Consider the following 22496-nt stretch of genomic DNA (forward strand, 5'->3'; position numbering starts at 1 on the left):
GGAGGAGACTGAAGATGAAGACCCTCATAATCAGCGCTGTGTTACTGCTCAGCATGGCCCAGATAGGTAAGGAGAAGCCGTATGATGGATAATCCAAACTTAAAGGGGTCCTCCACTGGAAAACATTTTTTTTTTTTTTAATCAACTGTTGCCAGAAAGTTAAACAGATTTGTAAATGACTTCTATTTAAAAATCTTTATCCTTCCAGTACTTATCAGCTGCTGTATGCTCCACAGGAAGTTCTTTTCTTTTTGAATTTCCTTTCTGTCTGACCACAGTGCTCTCTGCTGACACCTCTGTCCATTTTACTAACTGTCCAGAGCTGGAGCAAATCCCCATAGAAAACCTCTCCTGCTCTGGACACTTCCTAAAATGGACAGAGGTGTCAGCAGAGAGCACTGTGGTCAGACAGAAAGGAAATTTAAAAAGTAAAGAACTTCCTGTGGAACATATAGCGGCCGATAAGTACTGGAAGGATTAAGATTTTTTAATAGAAGTAATTTACAAATCTGTTTAACTTTCTGGCACCAGTATATTTAAAAAAAAAAAAAGTTTTCCAGAGGAGCACCCCTTTAATTCTAATAATATATCAGACTGATATGAGATTCCTTTGGTTGTTTTCCAAATTTTCCAAAATCATACTGTGGTTGTAGATAGGGTTGCCACCTGGCCGGTATTTTACTGGCACAGACGGTATTTTGGCCACCCTGCCGGTATTTATCCAACCAATCCTCCATGTTGCACCACATACTATAGCAGTGTTTCCAAACCAGAGCACCTCCAGCTGTTGCAAAACTACAACTCCAAGCATACCCGGACAGCCAACGGCTGTCCGGGCATGCTGGGAGTTGTAGTTTTGCAACAGCTGGAGGCCCCCCTGGTTGGGAAACACTGACCTATACTATATACTACTATATAGTCCAATATGCTGGGAGTTGTAGTTTTGCAACAGCTGGAGGCACCCCTGGTTGGGAAACACTGACCTATACTATATACTACTATATAGTCCAATATGCTGGGAGTTGTAGTTTTGCAACAGCTGGAGGCCTCCCTGTTTGGGAAACACTGACCTATACTATATACTACTATATAGTCCAACATGCTAGGAGTTGTAGTTTTGCAACAGCTGGAGGCACCCCTGGTTGGGAAACATTGACCTATACTATATACTACTATATAGTTCAACATGCTGGGAGTTGTAGTTTTGCAACAGCTGGAGGCACCCCTGTTTGGGAAACATTGACCTATACTATATACTACTATATAGTTCAACATGCTGGGAGTTGTAGTTTTGCGACAGCTGGAGGCACCTCTGGTTGGGAAACATTGACCTATAGTATATACTACTGTATAGTTCAACATGCTGGGAGTTGTAGTTTTTGTTTGGGGCAGCTGCTGAGCCACAGGCTGTATAAGGGCATGCTGGGAGTTGTAGTTAGTAACTAACTGTAACTCCCGAATTTAATTTAAAAAAAAAAAAGCGATCGAAAAGTCCCATCAAAACATAAATGGTCCTGTTGAAAACTACAGATCGGGGCGCAAAAAATGAGCCTCATACAGGACCGTATAAGGAGAAATAAAAACTTTATAGGGGTCAGAATAGGACAAAATTCCCCCCCCCCCCCGCATATGTATATCCTGTGATGTCACGCATAGATAATTAATTATGCAAATTAGCATGGCCGGGATTTTTTTTTTGCAAGAAAGGTGGCGCCCCTGTGTATGGCAGATGGAGATGACCTTGGTGATATCCGCTGTGTCCTGTAGCATCTGCAGAGCTGACATTTTGTCGCAGTGATTGTTATCGTAGGAACCGGTTCTTCTTCGTGTTATTTGGATGTTTTTAGTTTGTGGTTTTGTTTAGGACATTGCCGTCTATGTGGCCGGACCGTTTCCGTCCTCACTGGTTTTACCAGCCAAAAGCTGCTCGTCTCTGCTTGGATATCAGGTCTACGCGTACCACGGGTCAGCAGTGGACTGTATCACACATTATGCTGTAGGCTTAGATACAGCGGCAGAAAGTATCATACATGATAAGATATGAGGCTAAGCAGAGTGTATCACACATAGGAGGCTTAGCTACACTGGTTCAGCAGACAGAATTACACACTACAGTCTTATACACACTGGCTTACCAACAGTATCACATAGTATAGGCTTAGATACACTGTCACATATTATAGGCTTACCAACAGTATCACATAGTATAGGCTTAGATACAGTATCACATATTATAGACTTAGATACAGTATCACATATTATAGGCTTAGATACAGTATCACATATTATAGGATTAGATACGGCATCACATATTATAGGCTTAGATACAGTATCACATAGTATAGTCTTAGATACAGTATCACATAGTATAGGCTTAGATACAGTATCACATATTATAGGCTTAGATACAGTATCGCATATTATAGGCTTAGATACAGTATCACATATTATAGGATTAGATACGGTATCACATATTATAGGCTTAGATACAGTATCACATAGTTTAGTCTTAGATACAGTATCACATAGTATAGGCTTAGATACAGTATCACATATTATAGGCTTAGATACAGTATCACATATTATAGGCTTAGATACAGTAGCTAAGCAAACAGTATCTTGTATAATAACAATAAATAATGAGGTTCAGCAGTCAGTATCACACATGGCTGGTTTAGATACATGGCTCACCACTACACTGTTTCAGTCTTGTATCACTGTATCTGTTGTTCTTGTGATTTCAGGCTCCTCCACGCTCTGCTATACGTGCACTATGTCCCTCACTGATCAGTCCTGTATGGAGGTGGCCAACTGCACCGGGACCACCCCGTACTGTGGAACAAGCAGAAGTAAGTCCCTATCCTGAGTGATATCCTGTATTATACTCCAGAGCTGTACTCACTATTCTGCTGGTGAGGTCACTGTGTACATACATTACATTACTTATCCTCTACTGATCCTGAGTTATATCCTGTAGATCTTTTATTAAAATTTCAAACATAACAATAAAAAAAAATTACAAAACATAAACATATCATATCCGACAGAACATTTCAATATAATGATCATAAAACCAACACAATAGCATAAAATACAACACCGGTCCACCCCACACTCATTCCTGCACACAAACAAATATATACAATATTTACAAAAGACATATTCCTATAATACCCATAATACCCATACCATACTAATAAACTATATACACTAATACTAAATGTGAATTTCCTGGCCCAGTTGCAAAACCAAAAACCCAATACCAGTAATATACCAAAAAGAATAACAACAACAACAATAATAATATATACAAAATAATAAAAACCAACACAAACAAAATAACACCACTTTTTTTTTTTATTTTTTTTTATTTTTTTTTATTTTTTTTTTGGCCCTGAGCTGGTCCCGCATCCCATGCCCCCAGTACATGTTACCAGACGTCCATGAACCAGTCCAGGATTTTCTGTATATATAAAAGTCCCATACAAACCCCCTCCCCCCTTTTTAACCCACCACCCAACCTAAACTAAACCCAAACCCCAGGTGGCATCACACAATATATACAATATATACATTACATAAAATATACACAGACTAACAATATATACAATACATAAGTATACAAATAGACTACAACAATAAATACAATAACAAATACATATAACACTATAAGCCAAACAACAAACCCCTAAAGCTCAAGTTCAGCGCCTGCAAGCCCTATATTACCATAAACCAACTGCTCAAAACAAAAAGACTAATGTGCCAGCATCAGCCCACCACCAGGGGGGGACAACAGGCTAAGGCACTTTAAAGGCAGAGCCCCTCCATAGACGAGAGGCCCTGCCAGCACCCAGCCTCTCGTACTCCAGAGAACGCACCTTCACCAGGTCACCGAGAATGTTCCTAACCACCACATCCACAGGGAGGATTTTACGCTGCGTCGACACTAAACACCGTGCGTTCCACGTGTAGTACCTAACCACTGAGCTGACTAGGAATAAAGTGCACCGGTCCCAGCCTCCAAGGTTTCTGAATGCCCCATAGGCCCATTCCGCATAGGATAGACTGGCCAGCCGAGGCCAACCAATGGAAGCGCCCACCCTGGTGTAAACCTCTGTGTTAAAGGGACAATGAAGCAGAAAATGCTCCATGCTTTCCAGCATGCCTCCACACTCTTCGCGGGGACATCCCCGGTCATCAGAGCTCCTGCACTTCAGATTGTCCCTCACACACAGTTTCCCATGGAAGCAGCGCCAAGTCAAGTCCCAAAACTTCAAGGGGATCCTGATAGAATTCAAAAGCTCTAAACCCACCTCCAGATCCCGACTTGGGCAGTCCTTGAGCGCCAATGGCCTCTGGAAATGAGAAGACAGGACCCTCTTGTCAAGAAATTTCCTCGACAGAGTCCTAATCTCCCACATCCCCAGACCCCACCGACGAATAACCTTCAGTACCGGGGTAGCATAAGCCGGGAGATGCCCGTGTGGTGTGCGAAGATCCTTCACTTGCCCTCCTGTCTCCCATTCCTGGAAGAAAGGCTGAAACCATCCCCTACAGGAGGATACCCACGGAGGAGCCCTCTCTGACCAGAGGTTTGCTATATTGGTCTTAAGAAAGGTATTCACTAGGAACACCACAGGGTTGACCATACACAACCCCCCTAGTCTCCTCGTACGGTAAGTAACCTCCCTCTTCACTAGGTTCAGTCTGTTCCCCCATAACATCTGGAAGAACACACTGTAGACCCGGGTCCAAAGAGGTTCTGGCAACATGCATACACTGCCCAGGTATATCAGTAAAGGGAGCAGGAATGTTTTGATCAGGTTAACCCTTTCCCGGAGGGTCAAAGACCAACCCTTCCACTGATCCACCTTCTGAGCGGCGATCTTAAGCCTGCTTTCCCAGTTTTGTTTGGGGTAATCCCCTTGGCCAAATTCGATGCCGAGAACTTTTGCAGATTCCTGGGGCCCTGGAAGGGCGTCCGGGAGATCAAAACTAGGATCTCCCCCTCCCAGCCAGAGACTCTCGCACTTATCCCGGTTGATCTTGGACCCGGATGCCTCCGAGTAGCGGTCCACCTCTGACATCACCCATTGGCCTTCCTCTTGTGAGGAGACAAACACGGTGACATCATCAGCATACGCTACCGCCCTCAGAGCCAAATCCGGCACCGCCAGGTCCATTCTCACCCCCGCCAACGGTCCACAATCAATCCTCCTAAGGAAAGGATCAATTGCAAACACGTACAGCAACGGGCTCAAAGGACAACCCTGACGGACGCCAGACCCAACCTCAAAAGAGCGGCCAATCCAACCATTCACAAGCGGGAAACTCTCTGCCCCTGCGTACAAGATCTTAAGCCAATCCACAAACCCCCCCGGCAGGCCATATCTCAGAAGAACAGACCAGAGGTACTCATGGTTAACCCGATCAAACGCTTTTGCCTGATCCAAGGACAGCAAGTACCCCTTCCAGTGGCCAGCCCTACCCTGCTCCACAGCCTCTCGGACACTGAGCACAGCACTAAATGTACTGCGGCCCGGAACAGAGCAATTCTGAGCCCCCGAAAGGAGCCGGGGTGCAAACTCCACCAGCCGGTTAAACAGCACTTTTGCCACATTGAGAAGCGCTATGGGACGCCAATTCTCAATGTGGAACGGGTCTTTACCCTTTGACAGGATGATCAGCGCTGACCTCCTCATTGACTTTGGCAGAGTGCCCGAGGATAGACACTCATTAAAAACCGCAGTCAAGAGGGGAACCAAAGTGTCCTTAAAGGTCTTATAGAACTCAGATGTTAAGCCATCCGGACCGGGTGACTTCTTGAGGGCAAGCCCATCAATAGCCATCCTGACTTCCTCTTCCCGGATCATCTCTGTCAAAACGTCAAGAGAGGGGTCTACTCCTGGTTCAGGGACGGTTTCAGCCAAGAAAGCTGATACCTTATCTCGATCTAGGTCCTTCCTTCCCAAGAGGTGCGAGTAGAAGGATCTGACGACCTCCAAGATCCCTGATCTGGACCTTTTCAAGGATCCCGTACTATCAATCAGTCCTGAGACTATTTTACTATTCACTGACATCTTGCAGTTTCTGTAAGGGTCAGGCGAGCGGTACTTCCCGTAATCCCTCTCAAAAACCAAAGATGCGTGCCTATCGTACTGACACCTCATCAGCAAGGATTTCACTCTGGAGATATCCTCTCGGCTACCTCCAGTCGAGACAAGGTTCTCAAGTTTCTTCCTCAGGCCCTGGTACAAACGGTACCTGTTTAGGCTTCTGAGGCCCGAGAGCTGGCGGAAGAATCTCGCAACCCTTTCCTTGAAGATCTCCCACCACTCTGACTTACTGCTACAAAGGCCCAGCAATGGTACCTGGCTCTGAAGAAAATCCTCAAAGGACTGTCTTATCTCCGCTTCTTCCAAGAGAGACGAATTCAGCTTCCAATAGCCTCTGCCCATCCGGGGGGTCTCTGCGACATTCAGAGAAAACAAAATTAAACAGTGATCGGAGAACTCCACCTCAACAACAGATACTGCTGAAGAGACGGCCTCCTCCTTTAAATAAAACCTGTCTATCCTAGACCTACAACTACCCCTATGATAGGTGAATCCCGCGTGGCCTGGGGTGTACCGGATGTGGACATCCACCAGGCGAGCCTCACTTGCTATGCTATTAAGGGCGGCGCTATCATAAGTCAGCTTGTCTCTGGCACCTCCCCTGTCTTGGGGCCTCGTGACAGCATTAAAGTCCCCTCCAAAGACCACCTGCCGACTTGTAAAAAGATAGGGCTTGATCCTCATAAAGAGACACTTCCGGTCCCACTTAGACTGTGGGCCGTAGATGTTAATAAGGCGAAGTTCTTGTCCCTTCATGAGGACATCTAAGATCAGACACCTCCCCATTTCTAACTCGATAACCCGTCGGCATTCTACCGCTGCGGTAAAAAGGACCGCCACTCCGCTATACGGCTCGGCCCCAAGAGACCAGTAGGAGGGCCCATTCCTCCACTCTCTTTTAGCCTTGTAGATAGATGACATATCTGTTAGCCTGGTCTCCTGCAAAAATAAAATATCAGCATTAATATGGGCAAAAAAATCATAGGCCGCAAATCGAGCCGTATCTGACTTTATGCTGGCAACATTAATGGATGCCAGGGTCAACGGAGAGGGTGCCGCCATCAAGGGTGATTGAGTTAGACAGCTTTCTTTTTCCCACCATCCTTCCCATCCACCCCACCACCCTCCTCATCAGATGATGGTTTACCCCTTTTAAGTGAAATAGATGTGTCCATATTCCCTTTATATACATTTTCCTCGTCCCCTGACTCTGGGCCTGTCTCCCCCCCTGAAGACATAGATTCCCCAGGGAGAGAGGACTCAGCGTCTCCTGTGAGCCCCACCGCAACATCCGGAACCTCACCCCCAGCCACCCCCTCCTCCGAAGAGGAAATGTCGCGGAGGGCTCGGAACCGGTTGGAGAGACCAATCAGAGGGAGATCAGTTGTACCTTCCTTTGGCATCTGGCAGGTGGGAGAAGATCTTACATCTCTCCTTTTCTTATTCTTCCGAGTACCCCGCTTTGTTTCTGCCCATCCCCCACTGTCCTCATCCGCGCTCCCACCATGGGAGGACAGTGAGGAGACGGCATCCCCCTCTTTGTGGATCCTTCCAGTCTCCTCATCCAGTTCACTATCCCCCAGGGCCTCAGCAGTAAGACTGGCCGCAGGGACAGGATCAGGAGTCACCCCAGTTGGTTGATGCTCCTGTGAGTCCTGAATCTCCCTGTCCCTTTGACGCTTCTCGAGACGCCTCAGTTGGGCAGGCGTCTTCTGCTTACTTTTCTTCCCTGGCCCCTGCACCCCTTCATCCCCGACAGCCATCCCCCCAGCAGAATCCACCTCACGGCTTACTCCCACCGGGGCAACAACCGCGTTGACAAAGGAACGAGGGCAGCGACTGAATGGGTGACCTAAGTCACCACACAGGTGACACCTAATCTCTGCACAAGATGTAGCGAGATGGCCTATTTCCCCACACAGAGTGCACTTCTGCACAGTGCAATTGGCACTAAAATGTGTGGGGTCACCACATCTGTGACAGAGCTTCGGCTGACCCTGGTAGAAGATCTGGATACGATCCCTTCCGAGGAAGGTCGCAGATGGTATATGGGTAACGGTGTTTCCTGAACGCCTAAGCTTGACCATAAACGTCCAGGCCCCTGACCAGATGCCATATTCATCCCTGTTCTTTTTTGGGACCTCCACCACCTCACCATACCGACCTAGCCACGTCATGATGTCAATACAAGAAAGCGATTCATTACGGGTTAAAACGGTCACCTTCTTGACATTATTTTGGCGAGACACTGCCTGAATGGCAAAGTCTCGCCAGCCGGGCTCATTCTTTACCAACTCATAATTCGACCAGAAGAGCTCAAGCCCCTCCGGCCGAACAAAGCTGATATCGAACTCAGGGGTACCATAAGGATGTATCAAGGCATAGATGTCAGCTGCCTTAAAGCCCAACTTCAGCAGAAGCTCAACAACTTTAGATCTTGGAGGACATGTATCACTGCCTCTCCACCTCAGCCGGACCACATTCCTACGGAGACCACCTGGCCCGGCTGTAGGGAGGGACCACACATTATCCCCCCCTCTTTCCTCTCGGAAGGCTGAAAGACCATGTCTCTCTATCCAGAAGGATAGATCAACCTCCCTACCCTCTACATTGATCGATCTCTCCCCTCTCCTTAAGGCCCCCAGGAGACGCTGCTGCAAACTGTTCTCCCCAGAGCCAGAGGACGAGGAAGCTGCCCCCCTTAACCCAGCGGTGACATTCGCGTAGCTGCGGATGGGTGCTGCCACCGCTGGGGGTGCAACTGGACCAGGCCCTACATTCCCACCACTAATCTGTGCCCCTTCACCACCCTCCTCCACATAATCCATACCCAAACCATTGACCCCTATTTTAGCTGATGTGCCCCCCATACCTCCACCCGTGCTACAGCCCAAACCACTATTCAAAGCCCCAGACAGATTTTTAGTAACAGATGAATTATTCCCCTCTTTCACACCCTCAGTCACTCCAACATTAACCTCCACATTCATACTGGCTGGACCGGTGCGTTCTGGCGCAGATTTTGTACTGTCAGCATCACTGGGTACCAGGGCTGGAGCCATCACCACAGGACAGGTCACCGGTCCCTTATACAAGGACCGGGAAGCCTGCCTAGCCTGTTTATTAGCGGCCCCAGCCCTGTTTTTACCGGTACCCTCCGCCTCATCCGTACTAGAATGTCCAGCTCCTGGGCGCCGCTGATCTGGATCAGCGGCGCCAATGCAAAACAAAAGTTTTTTTCTCCTTTTGGGAGAATCTATTTTTCCCTTAGCCACCACGACTACCTCCGGCACTGAGTCACCCCCCTCTCCCACAGGGGAGCGAACTACAGCACCGGAGTCTGCCTCTATGCCCACCGCTGGGCCGCCCTCACTGTACGGCCTTGCGGCCGATGCCTTCTCTGCTCCATCCCTGCTACTGCAAACAGGCACGGAGCTCTGCGCCCTTTTAGTATCTGTACTCTCCCCGCACCTTTGCACCGAGTCCACCACAGAACACGGGCTGGGTAACGGGGCTTGCACAATGAGCTGACCCTGCGGCCGACTCAGGGTTTACAGGGAGGGGGGTGTAGATGTAACTCACCACTTCTTGCTGCTTTGGCTTGGTCTTTTTCTTCTTACCTCCAGGTGCCTCATTTGGGAGTTCCTCTCCAAACACCAGATTCTGAGGACACACTGGGGATTCCAGCATACGTATCTGGGCCATTAGCGCCCCTCCCTGGTAGCTGCTGTCACTGTCCTCCCCTGAGTCGGCAGGTGATACTGCTGGTTGCTGTGCAGGGGGCCCACTGTACGGGGCCTGCTGCTGTTGCCGCAGGCCACCAGGTGGATCTGGCTGTTGTTCTTCCTCCATCTCCTCCGCATCATCCACCTGGCTCTCAGGTTGCAGCCCCATCAACCTTTTATTTTCCTTTTCCTCCATTACCTTGAATCTTTCTCCATTTTCCAATTTTTCTTTAAATGGACCACTCTTCGCCAGTAATTCTGCTCTCCTCTCCTGCAAAGCTTGTATTTCAGCCATAAGTCTTTTTATCTCTGCCTGGATCTCTGTCTTTTTCCTTTTTGGAGTAACCTTGGCTCTGGCACGGGCACAGCGCAGTTCCTCTCGGAGCCTCCTGATGGCCTTACAGGCGTCTTCATACTCACGGAGGTGACTTTTTACCCGGGAGGTATAGGTGGAAATAGACTCCCGGGTCCTCAGCACTCCCCAGCCTTCCTCACTGAGGTCGGCTTCACCTCCGTGAGTACTCTGCCTCCTTCCTGATGAACCCAGCTTTCTGCTGGAAACACCCAGCTTTCCCGAGGTGGATCCAGCCTTGGAGCTCCTCACCTCTGTGGGGGGAGTTGGAGCAGCATTGCTGCGACTCCTGGTGGAACGCCTCACCCCCAAATCCTCCGATGTTCCGGCCGCTTGCTGGCTTCTACTGCTCCCCTGCGGCCTATTCCGAGGAGCAGAAGCCTGGGCCTCGCCTCCCTCACTCATGCCTGGAAACCCACTCCCTCCCTGGGGAGGAGGAAGCAGGCCCCAGGTGGAACAGGTGGAAATCCCTGGAGCTCAGGAGACACAGCAGACACACAGCACAGCTGAAGCACGACCACACCCGCAACTAATTGGTCAGCACTCCAGAGCTGTACTCACTACTCTGCTGATGGGGTCACTGTGTACATACATTACATTACTTATCCTGTACTGATCCTGAGTTATATCCTGTATTATACCCCAGAGCTGTACTCACTATTCTGCTGATGGGGTCACTGTGTACATACATTACATTACTTATTCTGTACTGATCCTGAGTTATATCCTGTATTATACCCCAGAGCTGTACTCACTATTCTGCTGGTGAGGTCACTGTGTACATACATTACATTACTTATCCTGTACTGATCCTGAGTTATATCCTGTATTATACCCCAGAGCTGTACTCACTATTCTGCTGGTGAGGTCACTGTGTACATACATTACATTACTTATCCTGTACTGATCCTGAGTTATATCCTGTATTATACTCCAGAGCTGTACTCACTATTCTGCTGGTGAGGTCACTGTATATACATTACATTACTAATCCTGTACTGATCATGAGTTATATCCTGTATTATACTCCAGACCTGTACTCACTATTCTGCTGGTGGGGTCACTGTGTACATACATTACTTATCCTGTACTGATCCTGAGTTATATCCTGTAGATCTTTTATTAAAATTTCAAACATAACAATAAAAAAATTACAAAACATAAACATATCATATCCGACAGAACATATCAATATAACGATCATAAAACCAACACCATAGCATAAAATACAACACCGGTCCACCCCACACTCATTCCTGCACACAAACAAATATATACAATATTTACAAAAGACATATTCCTATAATACCCATAATACCCATACCATACTAATAAACTATATACACTAATATACACTAATACTAAATGTGATTTTCCTGGCCCAGTTGCAATACCAAAAACCCAATACCAGTGATATACCAAAAGAATAACAACAACAACAATAATAATATATACAAAATAATAAAAACCAACACAAACAAAATAACACCACTTTTTTTTTATTTTTCTCTTTTTTTTTTTTTTTGGCCCTGAGCTGGTCCCGCATCCCATGCCCCCAGTACATGTTACCAGACGTCCATGAACCAGTCCAGGATTTTCTGTATTTATAAAAGTCCCATACAAACCCCCTCCCCCCTTTTTAACCCACCACCCAACCTAAACTAAACCCAATCCCCAGGTGGCATCACACAATATATACAATATATACATTACATAAAATATACACAGACTAACAATATATAAGTATACAAATAGACTACAACAATAAATACAATAACAAATACATATAACACTATAAGCCAAACAACAAACCCCTAAAGCTCAAGTTCAGCGCCTGCAAGCCCTATATTACCATAAACCAACTGCTCAAAACAAAAAGACTAATGTGCCAGCATCAGCCCACCACCAGGGGGAGACAACAGGCTAAGGCACTTTAAAGGCAGAGCCCCTCCATAGACGAGAGGCCCTGCCAGCACCCAGCCTCTCGTACTCCAGAGAACGCACCTTCACCAGGTCACCGAGAATGTTCCTAACCACCACATCCACAGGGAGGATTTTACGCTGCGTCGACACTAAACACCGTGCGTTCCACGTGTAGTACCTAACCACTGAGCTGACTAGGAATAAAGTGCACCGGTCCCAGCCTCCAAGGTTTCTGAATGCCCCATAGGCCCATTCCGCATAGGAGAGACTGGCCAGCCGAGGCCAACCAATGGAAGCGCCCACCCTGGTGTAAACCTCTGTGTTAAAGGGACAATGAAGCAGAAAATGCTCCATGCTTTCCAGCATGCCTCCACACTCTTCGCGGGGACATCCCCGGTCATCAGAGCTCCTGCACTTCAGATTGTCCCTCACACACAGTTTCCCATGGAAGCAGCGCCAAGTCAAGTCCCAAAACTTCAAGGGGATCCTGATAGAATTCAAAAGCTCTAAACCCACCTCCAGATCCCGACTTGGGCAGTCCTTGAGCGCCAATGGCCTCTGGAAATGAGAAGACAGGACCCTCTTGTCAAGGAATTTCCTCGACAGAGTCCTAATCTCCCCCATCCCCAGACCCCACCGACGAATAACCTTCAGAACCGGGGTAGCGTAAGCCGGGAGATGCCCGTGTGGTGTGCGAAGATCCTTCACTTGCCCTCCTGTCTCCCATTCCTGGAAGAAAGGCCAAAACCATCCCCTACAGGAGGATACCCACGGAGGAGCCCTCTCTGACCAGAGGTTTGCTATATTGGTCTTAAGAAAGGTATTCACTAGGAATACCACAGGGTTGACCATACACAACCCCCCTAGTCTCCTTGTACGGTAAGTAACCTCCCTCTTCACTAGGTTCAGTCTGTTCCCCCATAACATTTGGAAGAACACACTGTAGACCCGGGTCCAAAGAGGTTCTGGCAACATGCATACACTGCCCAGGTATATCAGTAAAGGGAGCAGGAATGTTTTGATCAGGTTAACCCTTTCCCGGAGGGTCAAAGACCAACCCTTCCACTGATCCACCTTCTGAGCGGCGATCTTAAGCCTGCTGTCCCAGTTTTGTTTGGGGTAATCCCCTTGGCCAAATTCGATGCCGAGAACTTTTGCAGATTCCTGGGGCTCTGGAAGGGCGTCCGGGAGATCAAAATTAGGATCTCCCCCTCCCAGCCAGAGACTCTCGCACTTATCCCGGTTGATCTTGGACCCGGATGCCTCCGAGTAGCGGTCCACCTCTGACATCACCCATTGGCCTTCCTCTTGTGAGGAGACAAACACGGTGACATCATCAGCATACGCTACCGCCCTCAGAGCCAAATCCGGCACCGCCAGGTCCATTCTCACCCCCGCCAATGGTCCACAATCAATCCTCCTAAGGAAAGGATCAATTGCAAACACGTACAGCAACGGGCTCAAAGGACAACCCTGACGGACACCAGACCCAACCTCAAAAGAGCAGCCAATCCAACCATTCACAAGCGGGAAACTCTCTGCCCCTGCGTACAAGGTCTTAAGCCAATCAACAAACCCCCCCGGCAGGCCATATCTCAGAAGAACAGACCAGAGGTACTCATGGTTAACCCGATCAAACGCTTTTGCCTGATCCAAGGACAGCAAGTACCCCTTCCAGTGGCCAGCCCTACCCTGCTCCACAGCCTCTCGGACACTGAGCACAGCACTAAATGTACTGCGGCCCGGAACAGAGCAATGCTGAGCCCCCGAAAGGAGCCGGGGTGCAAACTCCACCAGCCGGTTAAACAGCACTTTTGCCAGAATCTTTCGGTCCACATTGAGAAGCGCTATGGGACGCCAATTCTCAATGTGGAACGGGTCTTTACCCTTTGACAGGATGATCAGCGCTGACCTCCTCATTGACTTTGGCAGAGTGCCCGAGGATAGACACTCATTAAATACCTCGGTCAACAGGGGAACCAAAGTGTCCTTAAAGGTCTTATAGAACTCAGATGTTAAGCCATCTGGACCGGGTGACTTCTTGAGGGCAAGCCCATCAATAGCCATCCTGACTTCCTCTTCCTGGATCATCTCTGTCAAAACGTCAAGAGAGGGGTCTACTCCTAGTTCAGGGATGGTTTCAGCCAAGAAAGCTGACACCTTATCCCGATCTAGATCCTTCCTTCCCAAGAGGTGCGAGTAAAAGGATCTGATGACCTCCAAGATCCCTGATCTGGACCTTTTCAAGGATCCCGTACTATCAATCAGTCCTGAGACTACCTTACTATTCACTGACATCTTGCAGTTTCTGTAAGGGTCGGGCGAGCGGTACTTCCCGTAATCCCTCTCAAAAACCAAAGATGCGTGCCTATCGTACTGACACCTCATCAGCAAGGATTTCACTCTGGAGATATCATCACGACTACCTCCAGTCGAGACAAGGTGCTCAAGTTTCTTCCTCAGGCCCTGGTACAAACGGTACCTGTTTAGGCTTCTGAGGCCTGAGAGCTGGCGGAAGAATCTCGCAACCCTTTTTTTGAAGATCTCCCACCACTCTGACTTACTGCTACAAAGGCCCAGCAATGGTACCTGGCTCTGAAGAAAATCCTCAAAGGACTGTCTTATCTCCGCTTCTTCCAAGAGAGACGAATTCAGCTTCCAATAGCCTCTGCCCATCCGGGGGGTCTCTGTAACATTCAGAGAAAACAAAATTAAACAGTGATCGGAGAACTCCACCTCAACAACAGACACTGCTGAAGAGACGGCCTCCTCCTTTAAATAAAACCTATCTATCCTAGACCTACAACTACCCCTATGATAGGTGAATCCCGCGTGGCCTGGGGTGTGCCGGATGTGGACATCCACCAGGCGAGCCTCACTCGCTATGCTATTTAGGGCGACGCTATCATAAGTCAGCTTGTCTCTGGCACCTCCCCTGTCTTGGGGCCTCGTGACAGCATTAAAGTCCCCTCCAAAGACCACCTGCCGACTTGTAAAAAGATAGGGCTTGATCCTCATAAAGAGACACTTCCGGTCCCACTTAGACTGTGGGCCGTAGATGTTAATAAGGCGAAGTTCTTGTCCCTTCATGAGGACATCTAAGATCAGGCACCTCCCCATTTCTAACTCGATAACCCGTCGGCATTCTACCGCTGCGGTAAAAAGGACCGCCACTCCGCTATACGGCTCGGCCCCAAGAGACCAGTAGGAGGGCCCATTCCTCCACTCTCTTTTAGCCTTGTAGATAGATGACATATCTGTTAGCCTGGTCTCTTGCAAAAATAAAATATCAGCATTAATATGGGCAAAAAAATCATAGGCCGCAAATCGAGCCGTATCTGACTTTATGCTGGCAACATTAATGGATGCCAGAGTCAACGGAGAGGGTGCCGCCATCAAGGGTGATTGAGTTAGACAGCTTTCTTTTTCCCACCATCCTTCCCATCCACCCCACCACCCTCCTCATCAGATGATGGTTTACCCCTTTTTAGTGAGATGGATGTGTCCATTTTCCCTTTATTTACATTTTCCTCGTCCCCTGACTCTGAGCCAGTCCCCCCCCCTGAAGACATAGGTTCCCCAGGGAGAGAGGACTCAGGGTCCCCTGTGGGCCCCACCGCAACATCCGGAACCTCACCCCCAGCCTCCTCCTCCGAAGAGGAAATGTCGCGGAGGGCTCGGAACCGGTTGGAGAGACCAATCAGAGGGGGGTCAGTTGTACCTTCCTTTGGCATCTGGCGGGTGGGAGAAGATTTTAAATCTCCCTTTTTCTTATTCCTCCGAGTACCCCGCTTTGTTTCTGCCCATCTCCCTCTGTCCTCATCTGCGCTCCCACCATGGGAGGACAGCGAGGAGACAGTATCCTCCTCTTTGTGGATCCTTCCAGTCTCCTCATCCAGTTCACTATCCCCCAGGGCCTCAGCAGTAACACTGGTCGCAGGGACAGGATCAGAAGCCACCTCAGCTGGCTGATGCTCCTGTGACTCCCGAATCTCCCTATCCCTTTGACGCTTCTTGAGACGCCTCAGTTGGGCAGGCGTCTTCTGCTTACTTTTCTTCCCTGGCCCCTGCACCCCTTCATCCCCGCCAGCCATCCCCCCAGCAGAGTTCACCTCATGGCTTACCCCCACTGGGGCAACAACCGCGTTGACAAAGGAACGAGGGCAGCGACTGAATGGGTGACCTAAGTCACCACACAGGTGACACCTAATCTCTGCACAAGATGCAGCGAGATGGCCTATTTCCCCACACAGAGTGCACTTCTGCACAGTGCAATTGGCACTAAAATGTGTGGGGTCACCACATCTGTGACAGAGCTTCGGCTGACCCTGGTAGAAGATCTGGATACGATCCCTTCCGAGGAAGGTCGCAGATGGTATATGGGTAACGGTGTTTCCTGAAAGCTTAAGCTTGACCATAAACGTCCAGGCCCCTGACCAGATGCCATATTCATCCCTGTTCTTTTTTGGGACCTCCACCACCTCTCCATACCGACCTAGCCACGTCATGATGTCAATACAAGAAAGTGATTCGTTACGGGTTAAAACGGTCACTTTCTTGACATTGTTTTGGCGAGACACCGCCTGAATGGCAAAGTCTCGCCAGCCGGGCTCATTCTTTACCAGCTCATAATTCGACCAGAAGAGCTCAAGCCCCTCTGGCCGAACAAAGCTGATATCGAACTCTGGGGTACCATAAGGATGTATTAAGGCGTAGATGTCAGCTGCCTTAAAGCCCAACTTCAGCAGAAGCTCAACAACTTTAGATCTTGGAGGACATGTATCACTGCCTCTCCACCTCAGCCGGACCACATTCCTTCGGAGACCACCTGGCCCGGCTGTTGGGAGGGACCACACAGTATCCCCCCCTCTTTCCTCTCGGAAGGCTGAAAGACCATGTCTTTCTATCCAAAAGGATAGATCAACCTCCCTACCCTCTACATTGATTGATCTCTCCCCTCTCCTTAAGGCCCCCAGGAGACGCTGCTGCAAATTGCCCCCCCCAGAGCCAGAAGACGAGGAAGGTGCCCCCCTCCCCCCAGCGGTGACATTTGCGTAGCTGCGTACCGGTGCTGCCACCGCTGGGGGTGCAACTGGACCAGGCCCTACATCCCCACCACTAATCTGTGCCCCTTCACCACCCTCCTCCACATAATCCATACTCACACCATTATTGCCTGTTTTAGCTGATGTGCCCCCCATACCTCCACCCGTGCTACAGCCCATACTACAATTCACTCCAACATTAACCTCCTCATTCATACTGGCTGGACCGGTGCGTTCTGGTGCAGATAGTGTACCATCAGCATCACTGGGTACCAGAGCTGGAGCCACCACCACAGGACAGGTCACCGGTCCTTTATACAAGGACCGGGAAGCCTGCCTAGCCTGTTTATTAGTGGCCCCAGCCCTGTTTTTACTGGTACCCTCCGCCTCATCAGTACTGGAGTTTTCTGCTCCTGGGCGCCGCTGTTCTGGATAAGCGGCGCCAATACAAAATAAAGGTTTTAGTCCAGTCTTTCTGGGAGGCGAAGACATCTTGGCCCCAGCAGCTCTTTCACGATGACACCGCTGCTCCAAAGGAACAGCAGTGCCAACGCTCAGAGCCACCGGAGCTCCCGCAGCTGACTCTGGCACAAAGCCGCCCCCCCCTCCCGTTAGGGAGCAGCCCAATGTGCCAGAGCCATCCATGCCCCTCGCTGGGCAAATATCACTGTCCGACCTCACAGCCGATACATTGTCTGCTCCACCACTGTTACTACAAACAGCGATGGAGCTCACCGCCACACTAGACTCCATACTCTCCCCACTCTCCTGCACTGAGTCCACAGTAGAACTCAGGCTGGGCTGAGAAATGGGGTTCACACAGTGAGCTGACCCTGCGGCCAGTCCGGGGGGCTCAGGGAGGGGGGTATATACAAATGTTACCTGCTCCTGGAGCTTGGTCTTCTTTATCTTCTTTTTCCTTCCCCCAGGTGCCTCCTCTGGTAACTCATCCCCAAACGTGAAGTCCTGGAGGCGACCTGGGGACTCCAGGAGCTGGATCTGGGCCATCAGCGCCCCTCCCTGGTGACTGGTGCTGCTCTCATCCCCCGAACCGCCAGAGCCACGGCCAGATGACATCGCCACTTGCCCTGCAGGGAGCCCACTGTATGGGGTGAGATGTTGCAGACCCCCGGGTGGATTTGGCTCAACATTATCGGCCTCCGCAGCGTCTCCTTCCTCCTCCACCCGTGGCTGAAGCCCCCTCAGCCGTCTCTGCTTCTCTCTCTCCATTGTATGAAAGCGGTCTTCATTTAAAAGTTTTTCCCTAAATGGCCCGCTGTTCTCTAAAATAAAAGTTCTCTTCTTCTCCAGTATCCTTATTTCATTTTTCAGCTGTTTAATCCGGGCTGACAGCTCAGCTTTCTGTCGTTTCGCCGCAGTTTCCATCAGGGCTTTTGCTTCCCGTACCTCCTCCTGGAGCCTATACAAGCTGCCCCTTGCTTCCTCATATCCACGGATGTGTTCTGCCACACGCGAGTTATGGGGGACTCCAGACTCCCGGGCCCTAGGCATCCCCCAATCCTCCTCCACACATCCGTGGGCATTTAGCTTTGCTCCAGGAGGAGTATCACAGTCCACATTGTCAGGCCTTGTTGTCACAGTACCTGTGCTTCCGGAACTTCTTGCACTTGTAGTCCCACAACTTGCAGGGCCAGCCTTGCGGCTGCTCTTTGTCTCTACGGGTTCAGGGGTGGCTGGAGATGCATCGCTGCACCTCCTGGCAGAGCGCCTCAACCCGGAGACCTCTGATGCACTTCCTGACGCTGGTCCCTCCACACCTGGTCGCTGGCTCCCCCTGCCCCCCGCGGACCTGATTCGGGGGGCAGGTGTTGGGGTTCTCCTCTCCTCGCTCATGCCTGAACACACGCTCTCCCTCTGGGGAAGGAAGAACGCTGTCCGGCACAGATGACACGGCAGAGCTCAGAGCGCACACACACCAAACAATCCAGCAAACGACTTCCTCCACACTCAGCAGACTCACAGGAAGATGCTCCCTCTAGTGGCCAGACTCCAGAGCTGTACTCACTATTCTGCTGGTGAGGTCACTGTGTACATACATTACATTACTTATCCTGTACTGATCCTGAGTTATATCCTGTATTATACTCCAGAGCTGTACTCACTTTTCTGCTGGTGAGATCACTGTGTACATACATTACATTACTTATCCTGTACTGATCCTGAGTTATATCCTGTATTATACTCCAGAGCTGTACTCACTATTCTGCTGGTGAGGTCACTGTGTACATACATTACATTACTTATCCTGTACTGATCCTGAGTTATATCCGGTATTATACTCCAGAGCTGTACTCACTATTCTGCTGGTGAGGTCACTGTGTACATACTGTACATTACAGTGTGACCTCTCTTTTTGATGCTGTATTGTGTGATTGTTATAATGTTTTATTTTACATATTCGCAGTTAATGGTTTCATTATGACGTATATCAGCAAGTTCTGCTCCGCCGCCTGCATCTCCGCCACCCAGAATTTCACCCACGTGTCGGCCACAGAGAGTTGCTGCTCCTCCGACCTGTGCAACACCGAACAGATCGGAAACGTCAACAGCGCCTTCCTGGGAAGTGGCAGCGGCGGTCTATCTGGCAGTGCCCTTCTGCTGGTCACTATTGGCAGCCTCCTGAACGCCATCTTTGCCATATAATGGGAAAAACTAGATTACAGTGATACAATGTGATGTTGGTTGTTCCAGAATAATAATAAATTACCCAAACGATGCAGGAGGGGGCGCTATGTGAACTCACTAAGGTGGATGATACAGAATATTTAATATGATACGTCTAGTGTAGTTGTCTCCAAATTTTACACCTCCAGCTGTTGCAAAACTACAACTCCCAGCATGCCCGGACAGCCGTTGGCTGTCCGGGCATGCTGGGAGTTGTAGTTTTGCAACAGACGGAGCTGGCACTTTAACAAAACCTAATTGTCAGTTACTAATCAGGGTATTGCAGCTCAACCTCATTTATTTTTGCTGCAATACCAGACACAACCTATAGAAACAGGTGTGGCGCTGTTTTTGGAAGAAACCATGTTTTTTTTTATCCTGGTGAACTACATGTACAATAAATATTATAACCACAGAAGACTCCTTTGCTTTAACTATTTTAATCCTCAGTTTTATCGCTTCTCCAATCACAACTTGCTCTTCTGAGTGTTGCTGTGTAAGAGGAGGCGTGAAAGAGGAGTTTCCAAAAACTGTGATTATCTGTTGTGCGGAGTGAATCTGTGGAGTGGGTGCGACTGCCTATAGCCCACATTCATATTTTGGGTAAGTCTTTCTCTCTTGCACATAGTGGGATAACTGTTAGAGTTTAAACACCCTTTTTCATTTTTTTTTTTTCTCTGTTCCACCTCTAGGGGGAGGAGGAGTAGATTGGACACAGGTGTATAAATCGTAGCTTGGGACTCTTATTGAGAGCTTGCTCTTCTGAGTGTTGCTGTGTAAGAGGGGGCGTGAAAGAGGAGTTACAAAAACTGTGATTATCTGTTGTGCGGAGTGAATCTGTGGAGTGGGTGCGACTGCCTATAGCCCACATTCATATTTTGGGGGGAGGAGGAGTAGATTGGGCACAGGTGTATAAATCTTAGCTTGGGACTCTTATTGAGATCTTGCTCTTTCTGAGTGTTGTTGTGTAAGAGGGGGCGTGAAAGAGGAGTTACAAAAACAGGAGTTTGAAAGCAGGAGGTTGAGATCGCTGTGAGTGTTAATTTCTGAACCCACAAGGTCTACAAAAAATTTTAAGTGTAATTTTGACTGTCTGTTTTTGCCTATACATTTGTGAAATCCCCATAACTAGATGGCCTCCATGTTGGAAAATGCAGTCCAATGTACATCCTGTTCAATGTATACAATCCTTGAACAACAGTTTGAGGGTGCATATTGTTGTGCGAGATGTGTGCTAGTTGTCCGTTTGGAAGCCCCGATCCTGCATCTAGAGGGGCGACTGGCAACAATGAGAAGCATTAACAACATGGAGAGGAGTCTCGTGCTCACTGAGCAGGCACTCTCGAGAATAGAGGTGGGGGAGGACAGTGGGACGGAGTTGCAGGACAGTCAGGCAGTTAGCTGGGTTACAGTTAGAAAGAGGGGTAGGGGAATAAGTGTCAGGGAGGCTAGTCCTGAACTGGACACCCCAACAAGTTTGCCCGCTTGGCAGATGAGGGGGATGCCATTACAGAGCTAGCAGAACTGCAGCAGGATACCCCCTCTGACCGCCAGGGGGGTGTCTGCTCCAGTAAAGAGGGAGGGAGGAGTACAGGGCAGGCCAGACAGGTACTAGTGGTGGGGGACTCAATTATTAGGGGGACAGACAGGGCAATCTGTCACAAAGACCGGGATCGCCGAACAGTGTGTTGTCTGCCTGGCGCACGAGTTCGGCACATCGAGGATCGGGTTGACAGGTTGCTGGGCGGGGCTGGAGAGGACCCAGCAGTCATGGTACATATTGGCACCAATGACAAAGTAAGAGGTAGGTGGAGTGTCCTTAAAAATGATTTCAGGGACTTAGGCCGCAAGCTTAAGGCAAGGACCTCCAAGGTAGTATTTTCTGAAATACTACCAGTACCACGAGCCACAACAGAGAGGCAGCGGGAGATCAGGGAGGTAAACAAGTGGCTCAGAAGATGGTGGAGGAAGGAAGGGTTTGGGTTCATGGAGAACTGGGCTGACTTCGCTGTCGGTTACCGGCTCTACCGTAGGGACGGGCTGCACCTCAATGGGGGGAAGATGGCTAGAAGGGTGGAGGAGTGTTTAAACTAGGGACTTGGGGGGAGGGAACCTACAGCAAAGAGGGGGAAGATAGTGTAGATAGAGAGGGGGGACTTATTAATGTACCTGGGGGTGGAGTGGAGGGAGGGGTTAGAATAGTTAATAGGAATAAGCTTCATAGGAAAATAAAACTTACACCCTTGAATCCCATTAACCCCAATAACATAAAGGATGGAAATGTAAAGTGTATGTTCACAAATGCCAGAAGCCTAGCAAATAAAATGGGGGAGCTTGAGGCCTTGATACTGGAGGAACATATTGATATAGTTGGGGTCACTGAGACATGGCTGGTGATATAGTTGGGGTCACTGAGACATGGCTGGTGATATAGTTGGGGTCACTGAGACATGGCTGGTGATATAGTTGGGGTCACTGAGACATGGCTGGTGATATAGTTGGGGTCCCTGAGACATGGCTGGTGATATAGTTGGGGTCACTGAGACATGGCTGGACTCCTCACATGACTGGGCTGTTAATCTACAGGGGTTTACATTGTTTCGCAAGGATAGAATGAACAGAAAAGGTGGTGGAGTCTGTCTGTATGTAA

The 22496-nt window shown here is 49.1% G+C and overlaps 2 protein-coding genes across 2 annotated transcripts in view; one reads left to right on the top strand and one right to left on the bottom strand.

Moving 5' to 3' along the window:
- The window catches only part of LOC130274601 (polycystic kidney disease protein 1-like 3), a 103785-nt gene that overhangs the window by 54758 nt on the left and 26531 nt on the right, over positions 1 to 22496 (bottom strand). The gene's annotated exons all lie outside the window — the stretch shown is intronic.
- LOC130274486 (prostate stem cell antigen-like) lies at positions 10 to 19987 on the top strand. The gene is made up of 3 exons (XM_056522886.1): positions 10 to 66; positions 2745 to 2849; positions 19587 to 19987. Exons 1-3 carry the CDS (start codon positions 15 to 17, stop codon positions 19823 to 19825), a joined length of 396 nt encoding a protein of 131 aa, XP_056378861.1. The 5' UTR covers positions 10 to 14; the 3' UTR covers positions 19826 to 19987.

The sequence above is a fragment of the Hyla sarda genome, chromosome 5 (assembly GCF_029499605.1).
Source record: "Hyla sarda isolate aHylSar1 chromosome 5, aHylSar1.hap1, whole genome shotgun sequence".
In the NCBI taxonomy this organism is placed as follows: domain Eukaryota; kingdom Metazoa; phylum Chordata; class Amphibia; order Anura; family Hylidae; genus Hyla; species Hyla sarda.

Excerpts from the sequence above, each read along its gene's own strand:
- LOC130274486 (XM_056522886.1), top strand. The coding sequence starts at position 15 with ATGAAGACCCTCATAATCAGCGCTGTGTTACTGCTCAGCATGGCCCAG. Across the intron at positions 67-2,744 it reads GCTCAGCATGGCCCAGATAG|GCTCCTCCACGCTCTGCTAT; the intron begins GTAAGGAGAAGC and ends TTGTGATTTCAG. Across the intron at positions 2,850-19,586 it reads GTACTGTGGAACAAGCAGAA|TTAATGGTTTCATTATGACG; the intron begins GTAAGTCCCTAT and ends ACATATTCGCAG.